The following is an 18,415-nucleotide window of genomic DNA, read 5'->3' as shown; positions in this document are numbered from 1 at the left end:
CCCGCTTCTGTCTATATAGCAAAGTCCAAGTACTTCAAAGGATTTTTTTTTCGTGCTTTGTTTCTTTTGCTTGAGAGAAGCTTTGTTATATCTCCAATTTTATGGTTCTCTTTTGTCTTGCAGAACCCTAAACATTCCCCCCCTCCTTTTTTTTCTTTTACCCTTTACCACCCAGTTGCCAAAGAATGCTTCTCTCTTCTTTTTTATCTTTTTTTTTTGCGGTACGCGGGCCTCTCACTGTTGCGGCCTCTCCCATTGTGGGGCACAGGCTCTGGACGCGCAGGCTCAGCGGCCATGGCTCACGGGCCCAGCCGCTCCGCGGCATGTGGGATCTTCCCGGACCGGGGCACGAACCCGCGTCCCCTGCATCGGCAGGCGGACTCTCAACCACTGCGCCACCAGGGAAGCCCCCTTTTTTATCTTTTTTCTCCTCTCTGCATTTCAAGGAATGCTCATATAAATCATACCTGTCTTTTTAAATTGTACCTGCTTCTTTAAATCATGCCTGACTCTTTAAATTAAATGTACTTTGAAATCTCTTCCTTGTAGTCTGTGCTCTGATCTGCCTGGACGTTTGTTCAGTATTTTCAGATTTAGTGTGGATTTAATCTTTCTGGTAGTCATTCCAAATCACCTTTAGGCTCCTTCACTATCCTTCCTCTTCTCTCTTTTCTACAGATTTTCTTAGTCTGCTTCTGCTTGCACAAAACCTTGTGGCTCTTGGAGCTGAGAGTGTGTGCACTGGGATTGATGATATTGCTTTTTTTACAGTTAATTTGCAGTTTTGTCATTCTATATCTTCAAATTATTCTGTGGGTGTGGTTTTATGTAGAATTTATTTTTCCTTATTGTTTGGGAAGTAATTTGGGGAGATAATTATGCAGCTGCCATTGTCCTCAGCTGTCTTGGAAGTCTTGGATGACTTAATAAATGGTGGTGGCATAATTAGCCATCCACCTGGAAACAATAAAATTGGAATCTAATTTTACACCATGCAGAACTTAATTAAAAGTTCAGATGAATATAAAATTCATTTAAAGACTCGTGTAAAATAATCAAAAATACTTCAAGAAAATCTAGGTGAATACCTGTATAATCTAGAGTTCATGTGTAAGGGCATGGGGATGTTGGGGTGCTCTTTTAACCAAGAATGGAAAGCAGGAGCCATAAAGAAAGGATGTGTATGTATGCAAAAGATAGATTTAGAAGAAATATTTGCAGTGCTGAGGACAATGATAAAATACAAAAACTTTACAAATTGACAAGAAAAATAACCCAGTAGAAAAATATGTGACTAGAAGGACATGAATAAGCATTTCCCAGAAGAGTGCGTCCAAATGACCAATATCCATGTGCTGTTCAGGTGTTAGTAATCAGGGAGATTCAAATTAGAATAACAACATATTCCTTTATAGCAATCAAACTAGCAGAAATAAAAAGAGCAGAATTACCTCTGGCTTGCAGGGATGGAGGTAAATAAGGTACTTTTATATCCTCTGCACAATGTTTAGTAAATACTTAGCCGAATGAAGTGGGAGGAGGCTTATGGTTTTATTTTCCCTGTCCCAAGTACATACTTTCCAAGTATCTATTGAAGTTAAATTAACCATAGTAATCATAAGCTTGAAAAGGGAAGAAATACCATTAGATTTTATATTTAGAATTTAACAGGGCATGTTTGGAAGTAGGAAACTCCTTTTAATTAGCCTGCCTGCGGTCTCTATCACTGGAGCTTTTTTTTTTTTTTTTTTGCGGTACGCGGGTCTCTCACTGTTGTGGCCTCTCCCGTTGCGGAGCACAGGCTCCGGACGTGCAGGCTCAGCGGCCATGACTCACGGGCCCAGCCGCTCCGCGGCATGTGGGATCCTCCCGGACCGGGGCACGAACCCGTGTCCCCTGCATCGGCAGGCAGACTCTCAACCACTGCGCCACCAGGGAAGCCCTGGAGCTATTTTTTTAAGAGCTACCTATATCATGAAAATAAAATGCCCTTCATTATGTGAGGATCTTTCTCTACCACCAACTGTTATGACTACCATTCTGGGAACTTGCTTGAAAAGCAGGAGTTAGTCCCAACTCCCCAGCAATATTTTATGGTGAAAATTTTCAAACATACAGCAAAGTTGAGAGATTTAAAAATGAACAGGCATATATACTTCACCACTGAGATTCTGCCATTAATATTTTATTATACTTGTTTTATCACATATCTGTCCATATGTATGTGTGTATGTATATGCATATATATATCTTTATACACACACACATCAGTGCATCTTATTATTTGATTTATTTCAATGTAAATTACACATATCAGTATACTTCCCCCTAAATATACTTCAATATATGTATCAACTGGAATTCAGTATTTATTTAGGTAAAATTTACATGCAGTGACATGTAAAAATCTTAAATGTATATTCACTGAGTTTTGACAAATGTATAAGGCTTGGTAATCCAGCATTACCATCACCTCAGGAAGTTCCTTCATGCCCTTCCCAGTCTATTCATGCCCTCACCTTCTAGGGGCAACTACTGTTTGGCGTTAAGTCTTTCTGTGGAGATATGTTTTCTTCTGGGCGAATCTGTAGGAGAGGAATTGTTGAGTCATTGAGTAGGTATATATTTAGTTTTATTTTTTTTATTTTTTATTTTTTTTGCGGTACGCGGGCCTCTCACTGTTGTGGCCTCTCCCGTTGCGGAGCACAGGCTCCGGACGCACAGGCTCAGCGGCCATGGCTCACGGGCCCAGCCGCTCCGCGGCATATGGGATCCTCCCGGACCGGGGCACGAACCCGTATCCCCTGCATCGGCAGGCGGACTCTCAACCACTGCGCCACCAGGGAGGCCCTATATTTAGTTTTATAAGAAGCTACCTGGGCCTCCCTGGTGGCGCAGTGGTTGAGAGTCCGCCTGCCGATGCAGGGGATACGGGTTCGTGCCCCGGTCCGGGAGGATCCCATATGCCGCGGAGCGGCTGGGCCCGTGAGCCATGGCCGCTGAGCCTGTGCGTCCGGAGCCTGTGCTCCGCAACGGGAGAGGCCACAACAGTGAGAGGCCCGCGTACCGCAAAAAAAAAAAAAAAAAAAAAAAAAAAAAAGAAGCTACCTGATGTCTTTCTAAGGTGGCTGTTCAATTTTACATTTCTACAAATGGTTTGTTAGAGTTCTGGTTGTGCTGCATCCTTGCTTAACATTTGGTATTGTCAGCCTTACTAATTGTAATCCTGGGTGTGTATTAGTATCTCTTTGTGTTTTTTTTTTTTTTTGTGTGCGGTACGCGGGCCTCTCACTGTTGTGGCCTCTCCCGTTGCGAAGCATAAGCTCCGGACGCGCAGGCCCAGCGGCCATGGCTCACCGGCCCAGCCGCTCTGCGGCATGTGGGATCTTCCCAGACTGGGGCACGAACCCGTGTCCCCTGCACCGGCAGGCGGACTCTCAACCACTGCGCCACCAGGGAAGCCCTCTTTGTGTTTTTAATTGGCATTTTTCTGATGAATAATGATGTTGAGCACTTTTCTTGTGCTTATTGGCCAGTCACATATCTTTGATGAAGTTTTGTTCACAACTTTTCTGACCATTTAAAAAATTAGGTTGTCTTATTATTGAGTTGTAGGAGTTCTTAATGTATCTTGGATGATAGTCCTTTGCACGATATATGTCTTGTGAATATTTTATCCCAGCAAACTTAGTTTTTAAGTACTTTTTGTCAGCAAATACTTACTGAGCATTTACTGTGTGCCCGAATACAGCAGTAAACAAAATATACAAAAACATTCCTGCCCTTTTGGAGTCACTGCAGCTCCTCAATACAGTCAGGGAGACCAGTAAGAAAGCTTCTTCAGTGATCCAAGAGATGATGGCTTAGACCAGGGTTTCAGCAATGGAGGGGTGTGAGAACTGTTTGGATTCTGGCTATATTTTGAGAGTAGAGTTGACTAATTGAATTTGGAGTGTAAGAGAGGGAGGAGTCAATGATGACTCTCAAGGTTTTTAGCCAAAGGAAATAGAAGGATACAGTTGCCATTTATTGAAGTGAGGAGTTCTGCAGGAGGAACAGGTTTGGGTGGGTGTGGTGGAAATGTTGGATTAGGAATTCAATTTTGAGTATAAGTTTGAGATGCCTATGAGGTGTCTATATATAGAGAGGTCAAGTGGACAATTACATATATGAGTTTGGAATTCAGAGGAGAAGCCTGGAGATACAAATTTGGGGTCCATCATCATGTAGAACCCACTGTTAATACTGACAGTGGGACCAGAACCTGAAGAGAAAAGTTACATAAATCACTAATTTTTAAAATAAACTTTTTATTTTGGGATAATTTTAGACTTATATAAAAGTTGCAGAGATAGTACAGAGTTCCCGTATGCCCTACACCCGTTGCTCCCTAATATTAATGTCTTAAATAACCATGGTACATTTATTGAAGCTGAAATACTAACATTGATATGTTACTGTTAACTGAAGTCCAGACTTTGTGTTTCACCAGTTTGAAATCACTAATTATAATATATGATGGAAGTTCAGAAACTTGACTCCTTTTTCTTCTCCCTTTATAGAACTAATGGCTGAAGAGTAAATCAAAATGGCAACTATGGTTCCACCAGTGAAACTGAAATGGCTTGAACACCTCAACAGCTCCTGGATTACAGAGGACAGTGAATCTATTGCTACCAGAGAGGGGGTTGCTGTTCTATATTCTAAACTGGTCAGCAATAAGGAAGTAGTACCTTTGCCCCAACAAGTTTTGTGCCTCAAAGGACCACAGTTGCCAGACTTTGAACGTGAGTCTCTTTCAAGTGATGAACAGGACCACTATTTGGATGCCCTTCTTAGCAGTCAGCTAGCACTAGCGAAGATGGTATGTTCAGATTCCCCATTTGCTGGGGCACTTCGAAAACGATTGCTTGTACTCCAGCGTGTCTTCTATGCACTTTCTAATAAATACCATGATAAAGGCAAAGTGAAACAGCAGCAGCATTCTCCGGAGAGCAGCTCTGGTTCGGCAGATGTCCATTCTGTTAGTGAACGTCCCCGGTCAAGCACTGATGCACTTATAGAAATGGGTGTTCGAACTGGTCTAAGTTTATTATTTGCACTTCTGAGACAAAGTTGGATGATGCCTGTGTCGGGACCTGGTCTCAGTCTTTGCAATGACGTTATTCATACTGCAATTGAAGTTGTGAGCTCTTTGCCACCATTATCTTTAGCAAATGAAAGCAAGATTCCACCTATGGGCTTGGATTGCTTATCACAAGTAACAACATTTCTTAAAGGAGTAACTATTCCCAATTCTGGAGCAGACACTTTAGGTCGTAGATTAGCTTCTGAGTTGCTGCTTGGTTTAGCTGCTCAGCGAGGTTCTTTGCGGTATCTCCTTGAATGGATAGAAATGGCCTTAGGGGCTTCAGCAGTTGTAAATTCCATGGAGAAAAGCAAACTACTATCAAGCCAGGAAGGGATGATCAGCTTTGACTGCTTTATGACTATATTAATGCAGATGAGACGTTCTTTGGTACGTATGATAAATCTCAACTTTAAAATTCTTATCTAACAATTTTGGGAAATGTCAACCAGCTTTTAATGAATTGATGGCAATAGCGAATGATTTGAGAATTCTACTGGTGATTGTTAGGTTAGTTAAATATTTTATATACTTTGAGTAAAGAAACTTTTATATGTGTTGATGTGAATATGTAATTCAAGGACAGGCTAGTTGTATAGTGTTAAGACCACTGGATCAGGAGTTAGGATTGTAGGTTTAAGTTTTATGGCTTCCTGTGTGAACTTGGGAAAGTCAACTTACTTCTCTGTGTTTTAGTAAACTCATACGTAAAATGAGGGGCCTTGGCTAGTAAGTGTGGAGATCTTTTGAAAAAAATCTCTAATTTCGTCCTTCTCAATTTTTATTAAACATTTACTATGTACTAAGTATTATTCTAGGCCCTAAGGATACAGTAGAGAAAAACAGAGTTTCTTGGAGCTAACAGCCTAGTAGGGGAATCAGACAATAAATATAAATTTTAGGTAGTGTTAAGTTCTAAGAATTAAAATAAGGGAGGGAAAGGGAATACAAAATGATGGGTTCAAGCAGAGACTGGGGAGGGGAAAGGTGTGGTATTTTAGTTAATGTGGTCAGGGGAGTCTCTGAATTGGGACATTTGAGCAGAGACCTGAATGGAGGGGAGTAATGAACTGATATACTAGATCTGTAATGAATGTCTTGTTCATGAAGGAACTTAATTGCTTGACTATCATAAAGGAACTAACTTTAGATACCATATTAAAGAATAAACAGTAAAATATAGTGCAGTATGATCAATTTCAAGAATTTCTGAGATTGAAATTTAATGCTTTTGTGAAAACTAAGAATAAAAGTTTGAAATAACAGATGAACCGGTTTTCAGGGCAGAAATTAGAGACACAGATGTAGAGAACAAACGTATGGACACCAAGGGGGGGTGGTGGTGGTGCAATGAACTGGGAGATTGGGATTGACATATGTATAAAATGGATAACTTATAAGAACCTACTGTTTAAAAAAATAAATAAAATTAAATTTAAAAAAAGAATACAAATTTGGAATATAAAGATTGAAACATAAATTGATTTAATTTCAGTTGAGTTACATTGATCAGCATTTTTGGTATCCTTTATTACCAAATATCAATTAACAAATTCATTAAGTTTAAATAATTAAAAATGCCACTTGTAAATTATGTATGTATGTTTCACGACTCCCACCCCCCCAAAAAAGTGGAAAGCTGTTGGATTGACAGGAATGTTTCATAAAAAAGCAATTATGTTGAATTTATTTTCAAACCAGGGCATTTAAATTTTCACCTGGCTTACATTTTGTACTTGTGAACTGAATGGTAAATATTGGGTCATTTTATTACAAATAATTTTATCGTAAGCAAGTACTTGGAGATTTTAGATCATGAGATCTATGAAAATTTGAATTCCTTAATGTTAAATAAAATTTAAACTAGAAAAGCATGTGGTGCTTTGTTCAGAATCTGCAATGTTGACAAGGGCCCTATGATCTTTACCTGAAGTAGAAATCTAGAGCCAGAGATGCAATGATCTAAGTAAGAAAGGTTTGAAGTAACAGCTATGAAAGGCAATTAGGCCTCTTGTGGTTTCTTATTCAATATTTAAACTTATTCACTTGCATATCTGTTTTTCTCATTTTATTTTCCAATTCTTAATACTTTCTGGTAACATCCTCTAAATTTATACCATTTTCAAATATGCGATGCCATTTGGTGACCTAAAATAAGGTATCTATTCATGGTCACATGTTAATATTTCTGTGAGGAGTTACTTAATTCTTCATTTTACAGTCTGTTTATTTTGCATTGCCTTTGTTACAAAGAAAAGATGTTAATTATTGTGCAGTCTACTTATATGATCGTATGCTTGCCCATGGTATGTTTCCTCTTTAACCAAAATGGTAAATACCCTGAGTCAGAAGCCTCTTCCTCACCTTACCCTCAAAGGCCTTATCCTGCAATATTGCTCCTTAGTGGGAAGAGGGTGCCCCAAGAAACTAAATTGCTTTTCTCAGTATCTGTTTAGCCCATTGTCTTTTAGCATGTTGGAAATTGGTTTGTATGCATATTTGGCTGTAAGTTTAAATTGGCTCTATAACCTTAAGAAATCTTTACAGTAAATATATTTACTACCTATATAATGTGTTTTAATATTCACTTAATTAACCTATAGTAAACCATCCCATTCATTTTTTGGATTCTACTTACTGCTTCCCAGTACCTGGAATAAGGGAGGAAGAGCTCTAACTTTGGTTGAGTGCCTTCTACCTACCAGGTGCTTTTTATAAGCAGTGTCTTATTCAATTATCATGTTAATCTGTAAGGTAGATATTATTTATCCTTATCTTAAGGATGAAGAAAACTGTGGCAATTATCCTAAATTTACACATCTATTTGGCAAAAGAACTGAAAGTATTATGTATACTCCTGTTTAAGCACTGATGGGCCAGGCACTGTGCTAATTCTTACAACCCATAGTCTGTCTGCAAAGCCCACATTTTTTCTGACAGCTATATGCAGCTTTTACCCTGTTTATGTTAAATTGACTTATTTTTTTCCCATGAAGGCCTACCTTAAAGTAGATATAAAATATAATAAACTTATTTTATTGCTGGATTTCCAATTTTCTCTCCACTTGGCCTCTTTCATTTCTGGACAAAATGTCAAATACACCTAGGCAGAAGGGGCCTCTGCCTCCCTCCTTACCCTCCTAGGCTGTACCCTACATTGTAACTTTCTCTTGGCATGAGGGTACCCCAGATAGCTTTCCTCAGAATTCTGGATATATTCTGGGGAAGAATCCCGTCCTGACCTTATCTTCCCTGTCTTAAGATTCTCTACTCATGAACAGCTGGGACAAAACGTATCCCCAAGCTAGAAGTTAGAGGGAGAGACGCATAACCATCAATTGAGTACCCGGTAGAAGGCCCAACAAAAATGAGTTCAATCCTTAAATTGTATTTACATGTGTGATTCTTAACCTCCTCTACCCATGCACATAGTAATTCTGTTTGAGTGCAAGCATGCAAGATACTCATTAACTTACATTTAAATAAAGAGTAGGGAAATAATGTCACTGTACATCCCTGAGTTTTGAAAAAATAAACACCAATAAAAACACCTTTGGCCTTTGATGCCACTAGGTGTTTACTGTGTGCCAGATACTGTTAGGCTATGGGTTAAAATGATGAATAAGCTTTGTAGCGTCCATGCCATTAGCCAGCTCACAGTGTAAGGAGAGAGAGATGCACAGACATTTCATATTAATGATGCTGGGCTGTAGTAGAGGTCTGCACAGGGAGGTGGTGATGAGATACAGGAGGAGGGCTAGAAGGGAAGGGGCAGAAAATGAAGGATGCCTGAGCTTAGTTGAAAAGTAAGAATAGTTTGCTTGCAGACATGAGGTGTGTGAGTGAGGGGGCTGAAGAAGTTTTCAGGTGAGAGGATTAGTATTCTCAAAGTGACTGAGGTGTGAGAGAGCAGGCTCCTGGGTGTTGGGGCTGGAATGGGATGAGCTGAGGCTGCCAAGCTGGGCAGGGCCAGGTGTCCCATGCTATGGGGTTTTGAGCTTGATTCTGTAGGCAGTGGGGGTCACTGAAGCAGTTTTAAGCAGAGTAAAATCAGATAGCAAGAATGTAAGGAAATGTACTCCATCAAGTCTTAATGTTCTTGTCTGATTTTCTTAAAAAGACAGGTGTGAAAAAAATGAAAAGGTATTACATTATTTTTGATGGTAGGTAAATAAGAGAAAGGTAACTCAATGAAGACCTGTGAAACCACACATTTATGTTATTTTAATTTCCCATTTATCTTTGGACCTTTGAACTTCCTGTGGTATGTTAGCAGTGTATGAAGTTACACATTTTCAAAATGTAATTTCTTTAAAAATGCCTAGGTATAGCCCTCTTTTTCTATTGTGCAGTATGTTTGCAAAACACATTAAGAATTCTATACAGAATGGGTTTTTAAGATATCTTTAATCCTAATTTACTGGGGCTGGATTAGTCTCACCCTTAACTATTGACTTTTTGGGGAGAACAGAAGTCAGTGACAGTCACTGCAGACAGTGTTTGAAGGATTTTTTTAAAAATTGGTTTGGTATTTTTAAATTTAGCAGGAGTTTATTAAAGGCTCCCTGTGTTTTCTCTACTTTCTCCATGTACATCATACAAAATAATAATTACTGATGCCAGTTTTGAGTTCTTACTATGTATTAAGAACTATGCTAAGCATGTTTTATGCATAATTGCAGTTATTCTTCCCAACAGCCCTAAATAATAGAGGAATTATTCCTGTCTAAGGATAAGCAAACTTACCCTTAAGTCACATTGCCAGTAAGTGATGGAACATGGATTTAAACTCAGGTCTCTCACTGCAAACCTAATGCTATTTTCAGCATTTTCCTTCATACTGTAGAAAGGCATAAAAAAGGAATTATTACCGGCCTGGTGCCAGCTCCTAGAAAGGTATGGCAAGCTGCTGTTGTTTCTTATCTGCTTTTGGTTTGGTGATCAGTAGAGGTGGCCTTTAAATAACGGAGCCACAGATTACAATTGTGTTTTTCCCAGAAGTGCTACGCAGCTAATTATGGAATTTGGAGAGGCTGTGCCTCAAAGTATTTGCTGGTATAGCCACACCTTGTGTGTCTAGGAACTAGATAATTTTGAACACTCAGCTTCTGATATGACTCCAAGACCTGCAAGTGGCTCTCGAAAGCCTTACTACTTGAAGTGTGAGCCTCAGACAGCAGCATTGGCATCACCTGGGAACTTGTTAGAAATACAGAACCTCAGGTCCCCACCTATATTTACTGAATTGGAATCTGCATTTTAACAAAAGTTCCAGATAACTTATGTCCACATTAAAATTCGAGAAGCACCACCTAAGCAATAAAAAAGAAAAATTGATTTGGTAGCAATAGCTTAGCACCTGATGACCCAGCAATAAATTAAATAGCCAACATATTCATTTTGTTCATTACTTAGGAATCACGTTAATTAAAATAGTCTGAATTGATTTAATCATATAATCTTAGAGTTGGATGGGATCTTACAGAGCATCTAGGCCAACCTCTGTTCAACAGTAGAGGATATACTTTTCTGTGGTATGTTTGCCTGGTGATCATCTAGAATCTAAATATTTTTACAATATAATAGTCTTTGAAATAAAGCCACAGATGAAAATTTTACAATTAGAGGATGGATAAATCAGAGAAAGAACTTGACATTTGTGATGTAAAGATTTAAGGATATGGGAATTTGAGGGAACAGTGGAGGTCAAGTTCACTCTCTGATTTATCAGTTTTCAATGAAAGAATGATTTCTGGTCATAGCCATTGGGCCCTATTGTGGAGAGTAGGCAGTTAGTCACAGAGAGGAGCTATGATTCCTCAGTTGTGCTAGGAAAAAGATATTTTGTTGCTAATATAGTCAGGTAGCTACATGAACTCACTTGTGGGACCTTTGTTGTGCTGAAACTAAGAAGGGAGGAACAGACTTACTGCTGGTCTGGTCAGGATCATCACTTAAGCTGGCTGCATTCTACTGTATTCTTGGAGTAAGTGGACAAGGCAGCCCCAGGGGAGTAGAATATTTGCTGGGACCCCATTTATTGGATATTGGCCACCCAAAGAGTGTGTAGTTGGCAAAATTCTGCCTCCTTGAGTGTTTTTAGGTCAAACCTTGTGACACTTAGAACAAATCACTAATAAGGTAATAAGTGAGGGATGGGTACTTAATTTACTGCTTCACTCTATAGCCATGTCTTTTATAACACTTACACATAAAATTGGTTTCATGACCTAATGTTAGGATTTGATCTTAATGCACATAATTATGTAAACAGTTCCTCAGATGTTTTTGTGGACTGTTTAAACGATTTTAATACATGTCTCTCTCCTTCCCTAACTGTATCGCACAATGTCTTAATTATAGGGTTCATCTGCTGATCGGAGTCAGTGGAGGGAACCACCCAGAACATCCGATGGCTTGTGCTCACTCTATGAGGCAGCTTTATGTCTTTTTGAAGAGGTACGTAATAATCATGGCTTTTATGTGAAAAATTACTTTGTCAAGGGATAAACTGGAAGATTGTGATTGACATATACATACTACTAGATATGAAATAGATCACTAATAAGGACGTACTGTATAGCACAAGGAACTCTACTCAGTACTCTGTAATGGCCTATATGGGAAAAGAATCTCACAATGAGTGGATATATGTATATGTATAACAGATTCACTTTGCTGTACACCTGAAAGTAACACAACATTGTAAATCAACTATATTCCAATAAAAATTTAAAAATCAATCAATCAATAAAAATTACTTTGTCTTAAAATGCTATAGCATGTATTTATCCCTTAAAAATAATCCATTCAGGGCTTCCCTGGTGGCGCAGTGGTTGAGAGTCCGCCTGCCAATGCAGGGGACGCGGGTTCGTGCCCCGGTCCGGGAGGATGCCACATGCCGCAGAGCGGCTGGGCCCGTGAGCCATGGCCGCTGAGCCTGCGTGTCCGGAGCCTGCGCGTCTGGAGCCTGTGCTCCGCAACGGGAGAGGCTGCAGCAGTGAGAGGCCCGTGTACCGCAAAAAAAAAAAAAAAAATCCAGTCTATGGAAAGGATGCAAAAGAAAGTGGCATCTGTGATTGGTTGCCTCTAGAAAGTGGAGCTGGGGTGTCTTGCATCAGGTGTGGGAAGGAGACATAGTTTTCAATGCATACCCTTTTATTCATTTTGGACTTTGTATCATGTGCATTATTTTTTTTTAACATCTTTATTGGAGTATAATTGCTTTACATTGTTGTGTTAGTTTCTGCTGTAAAACAAAGTGAATCAGCTATACATGTACATATATTCCCATATCCCCTCCCTCTTGCGTCTCCCTCCCACCAACCCTCCCTATCCCAGCCCTCTAGGTGGTCACAAAGCACCGAGCTGATCTCCCTGTGCTATGTGGCTGCTTCCCACTAGCTATCTACTTTACATTTGGTAGTGTGTATATGTCCATGCCACTCTCTGACTTCGTCCCCACTTACCCTTCCTCCTCCCCCATGTGCATTTTTTAATTTAAAAATTTATTATTAAAACAGATACAGAAAGACATACAAATGTGTGCCTTAATGAATTATTATAAAACAAATGTCCTTTTAATCTGTGCCCAGGAAAGAAATAAAACTTTACTAGCAACCCGAGAAACCCTTTCATGTCCTGGTCATTATCCCTTTCCTCCTTCCGTAAATAACCACTATCCTGACTTCAAGAGTAGTCACTTTGTTGCATTTCTTTATAGTTGTGTGCATCCCTAGACACTATAGATCAGTCTTCCCTATTAAAGCAATCTATACATCTATATATATCTTTTTAGTATATATATATTTTTAATTAAAACATTTTTTTCTTGGCTGCGTTGGGTCTTCGTTGTGGCGCACAGGCTTTCTCTAGTTGCGACGAGCAGGGGCTACTCTTCATTGTGGTGCGCGAGCTCTCGTTGTGGTGGCTTCTCTTGTTGTGGAGCACGGGCTCTAGGTGCACGGGCTTCAGTAGTTGTGGCACATGGGCTCAGTAGTTGTGGCTCGCGGGCTCTAGAGCGCAGGCTCAGTAGTTGCGGCGCACGGGCTTAGTTGCTCTGTGGCCTGTGGGATCTGCCCGGACCAGGCCTTGAACCCATGTCCCCTGCATTGACTGGCAGATTCTTAACCACTGCGCCACCAGGGAAGTCCTATATATATCTTTTAAATCTCTTAATCTATAGGTTCCCCCTCCATTGTTTTTCTTTTCCTTTAGTGTATTTGCTCAGGAACTTGGACTTTTTAGGCTGTATAATTTCCTACCATCTGGATTTTGCTGATTGATTACTCATAATGCAGTTCCTGTGTATTTTCTGCATACTAACAGGTGAATCTAGAGACTTGATCAGTTTCAGGTTTGATCCCTTTGGTAAGGCTAAACATGGTGTTGTGATCTTCCATCTGGTTGTCTGTCTTTTTGTAGTATTAGCAGCCCTTGATTCTTAATGATCAGATCTATTAATTCATTGGTGCTTGGTTGCAAAATGGTGATATTCTAATTATATCATTCCTCTTTCATTTATTAATTGGATTGTTTTCATAAAGAGATGATTCCCTTATTGACAGTTCGGTTACCCTGCCACAGTTCAGACAGGAAAAGCAGAATAAATGCTTGATTCTCAAAAAAATTTTTAACACCAATTTTTATTTACTCGTTTTCAGTTTAATGAACTAATCTCTGTCATGCTCTAAACTTGACCAATTGGTTTCACTTGAAAAGTATTGTTATGAACTTGTAGATTTAAACCGATTCAAATTTTACTTCGTTGAATTATTATCTGTAGTGAAGCTCATATTGTTTTATCTTTGGCCAACAGTCTTTCAGGGAAGTAGTCTCTTTCAGGGTTGTTCCCAAGTTCTTTTGACATAGGCCTAATAATCTTTGATAGCTTCCTTGCTATCTGACCTGTCAGATTGTTTCTGGACTATACATTTCTTGATCTGGATCTGCAACCAGCTAGCTCTTTCTCCATAAACCCTGTTTTTTTTAAGTGGAAAATACTATTTCAGGACCACAATCAGGGTGCTCATCACTACTAAGTCGGTATAATTTTTCTAGGCTCTTACAGTAGCCAGAGCTAGGAAATGTGTGTGTGTGCACACACGCATGCGTATTTAAAGCTAATATACCTCATGAGTTGATACTGACACTTTCAAAATCAGGACTATAGAATTTCTGCTTTTCTATATTACATTTATATATCCTTTCTTCCAACTAAGAATGCTGATTCTGAAGGATACAGGGATATAGAATTAGAGTATCCGTAATTATTTATTTTAATCACACAGTACACACACACAAAAACAGAAATCTTAAAATAAGACAAACACTACCACTGTATGATTACTAAAAATATTAACTTTTTACATATGCTTTCCCCATTTTTTATAGTTGTATTATATCTACATACTCAGAACATATATACTCTCTGCCTTTTAACCCTCATTTAGTGTGAGTTGTACAAGTAACTACATACTTAATGCTCACTGCCAGTTTCTGTCAGTGGCTCTCTATTCTTTTTGGTTGTCTGAAGCTTATTCTCTAGTAGAATCCTCAATAAATACTCACGAAAAAGATTCTCTTAGTTCTTATATTTTAATTGCTGTGCACTTTATACTTGAAAGTCAGTTTTGAGAAGATAAAATCTTTGGCTCACATTTTTTTTTTCTACTTCTTAAGTATATTGATTCATTTTCTTCTGGCAGTAATTTTACTAGAATACATCTTGATGTTATCTATTCTGGGTCGATGTTCTCAGAGATGTGAGGATTTCAGTATGTAGTTTCAAATCTTTTTTATTTCAGGGAAGTTTCCCTAAATTGTTGTTGTTGTTGTTGTTGTTTGCGGTACACAGGCCTCTCACTGTTGTGGCCTCTCCTGTTGTGGAGCACAGGCTCCGCACGCGCAGGCTCAGCGCCCATGGCTCACGGGCCCAGCTGCTCCGCAGCATGTGGGATCTTCTCGGACCGGGGCACGAACCCATGTGCCCTGCATCGGCAGGCAGACTCTCAACCACTGCGCCACCAGGGAAGCCCTAAATTATTGTTTTTAGTATCATTTTTACTCTTTTTATTTGGTTCTCATCTAGGACTACTATTGTTTTTATGTTGGATTTTTTTTAACATCTTTATTGGAGTATAATTGCTTTACAATGGTGTGTTAGTTTCTGCTTTATAACAAAGTGAATCAGCTATACGTATACACATATCCCCATATCTCCTCACTCTTGCATCTCCCTCCCACCCTCGCTATCCCACCTCTCTAGGTGGTCACAAAGCACTGAACTGATCTCCCTGTGCTATGTGGCTGCTTCCCATTAGCTATCTATTTTACATTTGGTAGTATATGTAAGTCCATGCTACTCTCGCACTTCGTCCCAGCTTACCCTTCCCCCTCCCTGTGTCCTCAAGTCCATTCTCTACGTCTGCGTCTTTATTCCTGTCCTCCCCCTAGGTTCTTCAGAAGCATTTTTTTTTTTAGATTCCATATATGTAAGCATATCGGATTTGTTTTTCTCTTTCTGACTCACTTCACTCTGTATGACAGACTCTCTAGGTCCATCCACCCCACTACAGATAACTCAATTTCGTTTCTTTTTATGGCTGAGTAATATTCCATTGTATATATGTGCCACATCTTCTTTATTCATTCATCTGTCGATGGACACTTAGGTTGCTTCCATGTCCTGGCTATTGTAAATAGTGCTGCAATGAACATCGTGGTACATGACTCTTTTTGAATTATGGTTTACTCATGGTATATGCCCAGTAGTGGTATTGCTGAGTCATATGGTAGTTCTATTTTTAGTTTTTTAAGGAACCTCCATACTGTTCTCCATAGTGGCTGTATCAATTTACATTCCCACCAACAGTGCAAGAGGGTTTCCTTTTCTCCACACCCTCTCCAGCATTTATTGTTTGTAGACTTTTTCATGATGGCCATTCTGAGTGGTGCGAGGTGATACCTTATTGTAGTTTTGATTTGCATTTCTCTAATGATTAGTGATGTTGAGCATCCTTTCATGTGTTTGTTGGCAGTCTGTATATCTTCGTTGGAGAAATGTCTTTTTAGGTCTTCTGCCCATTTTTGGATTGGGTTGTTTGTTTTTTTGATATTGAGCTTCATGAACTGCTTGTAAATTTTGGAGATTAATCCTTTGTCAGTTGCTTCATTTGCAAATATTTTCTCCCCTTCTGAGGGTTGTCTTTTCATCTTGTTTATGGTTTCCTTTGCTGTGCAAAAGCTATTAAGTTTCATTAGGTCCCATTTGTTTAGTTTTGCTTTTATTTCCATTTCTCTAGGAGGTGGGTCAAAAAAGATCTTCCTGTGATTTATGTCATAGAGTGTTCTGCCTATGTTTTCCTCTAGGAGTTTTGTAGTGTCTGACCTTACATTTAGGTCCTTAATCCATTTTGAGTTTATTTTTATTTTCTAATTTCATTCTTTTATATGTAGCTGTCCAGTTTTCCCAGCACCACTTACTGAAGAGGCTGTCTTTTCTCCATTGTATATTCTTGCCTCCTTTATCAAAGATAAGGTGACCATATGTGCATGGATTTATCTCTGGGCTTTCTATCCTGTTCCATTGATCTATATTTCTGTTTTTATGGCAGTACCATACTGTCTTGTTTACTGTAGCTTTGTAGTATAGTCTGAAGTCCAGGAGCCTGATTCCTCCAGCTCCATTTTTCGTTCTCAAGATTGCTTTGGCTCTTTGGGGTCTTTTGTGTTTCCATACAAATTGTGCAATTTTTTGTTCTAGTTCTGTGAAAAATGTCATTGGTAGTTTGATAGGCATTGCATTGAATCTGTAGATTGCTTTGGGTAGTATAGTCATTTTCACAATGTTGATTCTTCCAATCCAAGAACATGGTATATCTCTCCATCTGTTTGTATCATCTTTAATTTCTTTCATCAGTGTCTTATAGGTCTTTTGTCTGCATACAGGTCTTTTGTCTCCTTAGGTAGGTTTATTCCTAGGTATTTTATTCTTTTTGTTGCAGTGGTAAATGGGAGTGTTTCCTTAATTTCACTTTCAGATTTTTCATCATTAGTGTATAGGAATGTAAGAGATTTCTGTGTATTACTTTCGTATCCTGCTACTTTACCAAATTCATTGATTATCTCTAATATTTTTCAGGTAGCATCTTTAGGATTCTCTATGTATAGTATCATGTCATCTGCCAACAGTGACAGCTTTACTTCGTTTCGGATTTGGATTCCTTTTATTTCTTTTTCTTCTCTGATTGCTGTGGCTAAAACTTCCAAAACTGTGTTGAATAATAGTGGTGAGAGTGGACAACCTTGTCTTGTTCCTGATTTTAGTGGAAATGGTTTCAGTTTTTCACCATTGAGCACGATGTTGGCTGTGGGTTTGTCATATATGGCCTTTATTATGTTGAGGTAAATTCCCTTTATGCCTACTTTTTGGAGGGTTTTTATCATAAATTGGTGTTGAATTTTGTCGAAAGCTTTTTCTGCATCTATTGAGATGATCATATGGTTTTTCTTCAGTTTGTTAATATGGTGTATCACTTTGATTGATTTGCATATATTGAAGAATCCTTGCATTCCTGGGATAAACCCCACTTGATCATGGTGTATGATCCTTTATTGTGCTGTTGGATTCTGTTTGCTAGTATTTTTTTGAGGATTTTTGCATCTATGTTCATCAGTGATGTTGGCCTGTAGTTTTCTTTCTTTGTGACATCTTTGTCTGGTTTTGGTGTCAGGGTGATGGTGGCCCCATAGAATGAGTTTGGGAGTGTTCCTCCCTCTGCTGTATTTTGGAAGAGTTTGGGAAGGATAAGTGTTAGCTCTTTTGTAAATGTTTGATAGAATTCACCTGTGAAGCCATCTGGTCCTGGGCTTTTATTTGTTGGAATATTTTTAATCACAGTCTCAATTTCAGTGCTTGTGATTGGTCTCTTTATATTTTCTATTTCTTCCTGGTTCAGTCTCGGATGTATGTTGTATTTTTAACAATTAACAATTAACTTAGTAATTGTCACCTTTTTTTGAATACTTTTTATATCATTTTCATTTCTTTTTTTATTTCTAAACAGCTTTTTCCTTTTTATCTTTTGTTGCTCATAAGGTATTATCTTCTTTTTTTATTTACTCTTGGATTTTTTATAGTTTACCCCTCATTTCTGAAATGATTTTTTCTCTTATTTCTAATTCTTTTTTTGAGTCTGTCACCTCATTTTTGAATGCTTCTGTTTCAGTTTTGTGTTTTTCTTTCTAATCTTGTTTCATTTTCTTAATCCCTTTACCTTGCTTTGA

General features: G+C 38.8%; 1 protein-coding gene across 1 annotated transcript in view; it reads left to right on the top strand.

The window, feature by feature from the left end:
- Nucleotides 1–4,588: 4,588 nt before the first annotated feature.
- Nucleotides 4,589–18,415, top strand: part of HERC1 (HECT and RLD domain containing E3 ubiquitin protein ligase family member 1) — a gene marked incomplete at its 5' end in the record, with an annotated part of 168,081 nt that continues 154,254 nt past the window's right edge. Inside the window, 2 exons of the mRNA XM_079700457.1 lie at nucleotides 4,589–5,518; nucleotides 11,492–11,587. Coding sequence (XP_079556583.1) covers nucleotides 4,589–5,518; nucleotides 11,492–11,587 — 1,026 coding nt within the window. The remainder of the gene's footprint in view (nucleotides 5,519–11,491; nucleotides 11,588–18,415) is intronic.

Source organism: Hyperoodon ampullatus (genome assembly GCF_949752795.1).
Source record: "Hyperoodon ampullatus genome assembly, chromosome: 3".
Taxonomy (NCBI): Eukaryota; Metazoa; Chordata; class Mammalia; order Artiodactyla; family Ziphiidae; genus Hyperoodon; species Hyperoodon ampullatus.
This window is presented reverse-complemented; position numbering and strand designations above follow the sequence as displayed.